The sequence below is a fragment of the Pterocles gutturalis genome, unplaced genomic scaffold (genome assembly GCF_000699245.1).
Source record: "Pterocles gutturalis isolate BGI_N339 unplaced genomic scaffold, ASM69924v1 scaffold8314, whole genome shotgun sequence".
In the NCBI taxonomy this organism is placed as follows: Eukaryota; Metazoa; Chordata; class Aves; order Pterocliformes; family Pteroclidae; genus Pterocles; species Pterocles gutturalis.
In genome coordinates this window covers 44,375-49,553 of record NW_010133208.1, presented here as the reverse complement: position 1 = coordinate 49,553, position 5,179 = coordinate 44,375, and the positions used below count along the sequence as shown (strand labels likewise).

General features: G+C 57.6%; 1 protein-coding gene across 1 annotated transcript in view; it reads left to right on the top strand.

Annotated features, from left to right (window-relative positions):
- The window catches only part of FAM83G (family with sequence similarity 83, member G), a 17,504-nt gene that overhangs the window by 385 nt on the left and 11,940 nt on the right, over positions 1-5,179 (top strand). The window contains exon 2 of the mRNA XM_010081148.1: positions 8-92. Coding sequence (XP_010079450.1) covers positions 8-92 — 85 coding nt within the window. The remainder of the gene's footprint in view (positions 1-7; positions 93-5,179) is intronic.

The following is a 5,179-nucleotide window of genomic DNA, read 5'->3' as shown; positions in this document are numbered from 1 at the left end:
TCACCCGTGCCACAGTCTACATGCAGCCACCCATCGAGGGGCAAGCGCACATCAAGGAGGTGGTGCGGAAGATGATCTGCCAGGCTCAGAAGGTGAGGTGCGCCGCGGGGAACGGGGCAGGATTTACCCCTGGGCTGTTCTGCCGAGGGAGGATCCTAAAGTCCGGCTCAGCTGGGTAATCCCCGTCCTGCGGGGAGCTCTGCCCAAGCAAAGGCAACAGGGTCAAGCATTGGGGTTTGGCCATGGTTGTTCAGTGTAATCAATATTGGCGGATCAGATTTTGCTGAGGATGCTGTTAGCCTGGTCCAACGCTCCCTGGGAGCAATGCGACCCTCTCTATGGTCCAGCCGGCAGTATCGTTAATCCCAGGGTCCCTATGGGGCTGTGAGGAAAACCACTGGGGAGAAAAATGGGTTCAGCTGCTTCCCAGCTGCAAGCCCACAGTCCCAGGCACCCCGCAGTCGTTATTCCCAGAGCCCTGTGTGATCGCAAGCGGCAACACGCAGGAACCAGAGGAGCTAAACTCAGCCCTGGGGCAAAGCAGCCAAAGCCACCGGTCTGGCGCTGATGTGTACGAGGGTCAAGCTTGGCCTGAGATTGCCACGGTGCTCCAAGCTGGCCTCATCCTGGTTTTAGGAGGAAAATGATTAGCTGATGGGCAGGACAAGGCTGGGGAGACGCCACAGGATGGCACCGCTAACGGCAGCCCACCGTCTTTGGGGCTGGGGTTTGGGTTGACTTGTCCTCCTCATGGCATCAAGCCGAGGAGCGGGGAGTTGGGGAGGACAAGCGATGGGGTCAGGCTGGTGTCCTGGGCAGGACCAGGGAAGGAGGGAGATGATGGTGCGCGTTGAAGGCCAGCTGTGGTGTGCAGAGGTTGCTGGTGGTTCCCAGTGACCCAGTTCCAGCTGGGAAGCGCAGGGGGGGTCGCGAAGGGAGAGCTGGCATCCCATGGGATGGAGGATGGGGAGAACTCCCCCACTCCAAACAATGGCTCATCTTCGGGTCTGGCTCATCTTCGGGTCTTTCCGGCTGCGTCTCACCCGGGATGGCAGCTCCTGCCCGGCTTTGCCTACTCACCGCTTCCCGCCTGCCCCAACACCGACATCTCCTGACTCATCCCACCATCCTCCTCCTCCTCCACAGAGCCGGGCCGTTGAGTCAGGCAGCTGCCAGGCCTGGCTGCCAGCACTGTCCCCACCTCTCCTTGGAGCCTCTCCAAGCCACAGGGACGTGGCCATTGTTGATGGTGCCACGCTTGTGACCTGTCCCTTGATGCCCCACGAGTAGGGCTGGGCTCTGCCTCCTGGTCCAGGTGGTCCCTGTTGGTAGGATGAGATGTGGTGACAACACTGGTGACATGCAGGAGCCTGCTTGGAGCTTGTGGCACCCCAGGAAATGCAGAGATGGGTATGTGCCTCAAACCTGGAGCCTGCAGGGTCTGGGGATGGCAGGAGTGAGGGTGTCTGACCAGTGGAGCTCTTCCAGAGGTCTCCCACTTCCAAACAAGGATCACAGTTTGTGCAGCTGAACCTCCTGAGCCTGGGGGACCTCTGGCATGGGTGCTCCGAAGCGTGGGGACACTGGGCTAGACCATCTGCCTCTGCAGCTGGAGAGTTCAGCCCAGGCTTGAGGTCTTCATGACAGCTGGGAGCTGAAAGGGTTTGGCTGAGGAAGGCGAGAGTGGACAGAAAGATGGCCTGGCTGCCACCCATCAGATGTCACATAGGCTGGACACATGTCCCATCCTTCCTGCAGAGATCCCTGCCAAGCTGTCCCATCCCGCAGGGCAGTGGCACTGCTCTTCATCCACCTGTGAAGGAGCACGGGCTTGGGAAACCTTCAGCATTGCATCCCAGAGGATGACCCTTGCTCCTGCCGCTGTCAGAGACACCGGGGCTGGAATGCTCCCAGATGCCAAACACCAAACACCACGCAGGCGGCTGGCTCAGAAGAGCAAAGTCCACCTGACAGACAGACCAGCCGAGGAAAGTTCAGAGCCCACGTGCTGATGCTGAGGAGGTTCCCGGCAGCTCAGAGCTGGGGCGAGGAAGTGAAGAGCTGAGATGTGAAGCCCCTCTGATGGTGCAGATGAACCCAGTTGATTGCAGGAACAAGGCCAAAGTCTGCTGAGTTCATGGAATCATGGAATGGGTTGAGTTGGAAGGGACCTTAAAGCCCATCCAGTGCCATCCCCTGCCATGGGCAGGGACACCTCCCACCAGCCCAGGTTGCTCAAAGCCTCATCCAGCCTGGCCTTGAACACCTCCAGGGATGGACAGAGCCTCGGCTTCACTCTGCAGAGACAAATCCAGGTGAGCCAGAGCAGGAGATGCAAGTGACCCTCTCCTCCTTCTGGGAATAAGCGGGAGAGAAGGGAGGAAGGATCCTGCAGCCATGTCCCCGCTCTCCCAGAACATCCCTGTCTTTATGGGCCATGAACGGAGGTGGTCAGGGACATGGTGCACCACCGGGCTCCGCGCTGGAGACCTTCACCACATCTGGCCACGTTGTGGTCACCTCTCCCTTGATGCAGATCCCCTTGGGCTGCAAAGCTCACACAATGGGTAGGGAGGAGGATCTCCCTTCTCTCTTCTTCTCTGGATTCAGGCTCCATCTGACCAGAAACCAGAGGAGGCTGAAAACACTGACCTTGGCCAAAAGCCACTGGAGCGAGCAGTGAGTCTGACCTCCTCTCTGCACCTGAGGTTCCCGGTTGGGATTGTGGTGATATAATTACCCTGAGCGACTTCCAGCAAAGGTTGGGATGCCCTATTAATTACTATTTACAAAACCTTCTGCCATTCCTGGATGAAAGGGTCGACAGGGGAGAGCAATTATTAATGTTACTTGTCCCACCTCTCCCTCATCCCAACACGCTTCCTCTAATTGTGCCTTGGTGCCTGCCTAATTTATTTCATGCCCACGTGGTGTGCCTCAAAAGTCATTATCTGATGATTCAGAGTGAGCTAATAAAGGGCTGTAATTTCCTCTATAAAACATGATCCTGCAGTTTATGCTCTTCAGAAGGAGCCCAACATCATTTTGCCCAGAATCCAAGGCGACGCGATGCTCACCGCTCCTTGGGGTGTTGGGACCTGGCACATCTGCTGCGTCCAATGGATCCTGGTATCTCCTGGGACCCCATAAAGAAAAGCATCATCCTCTTGGGTGCTGGGAGCATCCAGCTGTAGTTTGGGGCTGGTTCCCTCTGCACTGTCCAGACGAGTGGCCAAGGGATGGCAAAGCTTCCTGGGACGACGCACCAGCAAAGGGGCTTTGGGAAGAGGCGATGCTCTCCAGCTGCCAGGGACCTCGGCGACACCGAGCACACAGGTAGAGGTGATGGGGACAAAGGTGCCAAGCTCACTCCCCGGAGCAGGATGGCACAGTTTGCTCCAGACACTCCCATTCCCTGGGATGGGAAGTAAATAGCACACAGGATTTCACTACTCTGAAGCAGCCAGGCCTCCGCTCTTCGCAGATTAAACCCTGCACCTGCATTTGCACGGACCCAGCTGGTCCCAGCGAGCTCCAAGCATGGGCAGCCCAGCAGCAGATTTCACCCCTACAGTCCCTGGGCAGTGACCGGATCAGGAGTGCTGCCAGCACCGTCCTCACTCTCCTGACCCATTTCACGCCAGGGCAGTGCACTGGTAATGCTGGCGTGAGATCCTGGTGACAAACTGAGGCCAAGCCTGTCCTGCAGGCGAGACGCAGCAGGGAGGGAAGAAGAAGCACTGAGCAGTGACAGGATGCACCAGCCAAGCAGGAGGAATCGGGTTGAAAATGTGGGCAAGTGGGTGAGAGCCACCCTGCTGCCCTGGGCAACTGCCTGCAGCCTGCCTGTTGTCCCCACGGGAATGCCACTTGGGACAGGGAGGTCACCGTGCCCTGCCCACCTCCCTGCAAAGCACCTTCCTGTCTTCAGAGCCATAGCAATGAGACAAGACCTTGGGAATGCTGGAACTCCCAAAATGAAAGCCAATATTATTCTCATCTCAATTTTATAAGTCCTCGATGTCCCCCTGCGAAAATGTGGCACACTGGCAAAGAAACATGACCATGGCCACAAGGAGTGTCAGTGTCAGAGAAGGAGCAAAGCCTTTGCCACGAAACCCGCCTCCTCCAGCCAGGGAGACACCGTCCCCACTCAGATGTCCCTCACCCAGGACTCGCGGCAGCCAGCACAGCTCCTCCTCAATTACTTGCTGTAAATGGAAAAGCCAAGCCCGGAGCTTTAGAACAAGCTTTGAACCTGTCCCACTTTACATCGCTGGCGAGACAAGCACAGCCCTCGTTGGGCAGCCCATGCAAAGTAGGCACCCGGTTTTCTGCCTCAGTTTCCCCACCAGGACAATGAGGACGTGCAAAATGCACAAGCGGCTGCACGAGGGCACGAAGATTTATCCTTTCATGGCAAAGCCTCTTGAGAGGCTCTCGGGTGAGGATAAACGTGAATTCAGCTAAAATCAAGTGGCAGAGCTGTAACGTCCCCTCTCACTTGGCTCACCAGCACCTCCCAAAATGCTCATGCATGTTTGGGGAGATTGGGGCGGCATCTGAGACGACACAGACTCACTCCTCACCCCATTGCCTGCAGAAAAGGAAGGGAAGAGCCGGCACTGTCATAACGCACGATCCTCTTCTTAATTAGAGATCTCCACCTCCTGTGGCACAAAACTAATTAAAAGGCAGCCGGGTGCTTTGAGAGCCCTGGACTGGACGTGCCTGAGTGTGCAAGCGCCCAGCACCATCCTGATCCCTTCCCTCCCGAGGGAGGAGCATCCTGGGGTCTCCCTGTGTCACCCCACAGGGTACACACTCCAACGCCGGTGTCCTTCCCGGCTTGGCCACATGCTGTGACCAGCAGAGCCCTTTTGGAAAGGTGAAGAGCTGAGAGCATCCACCTCCAAACACCCTCCTCCTCCTGACCCAGGGCATCTGCCAGGAACAGCTGCAGAGATGGGGGCTACTGACAGGTTTCCAAGCATGGGATGATGACAAACAAGCGTCCCCACGACAAGCTGCTTTCTGCCATGGCTGTTGCCACCCCGTGCAGGCGGAGGGGAAGCAGATGCAGCTGCGGGGCTGTGCTGCCCATTGCTACCCCAGGGATTGCACCCAGATGCTCAGCCGGGGGGCAGGCAGCTGCCTCCAGCCCCTCTGCCTGCACTTG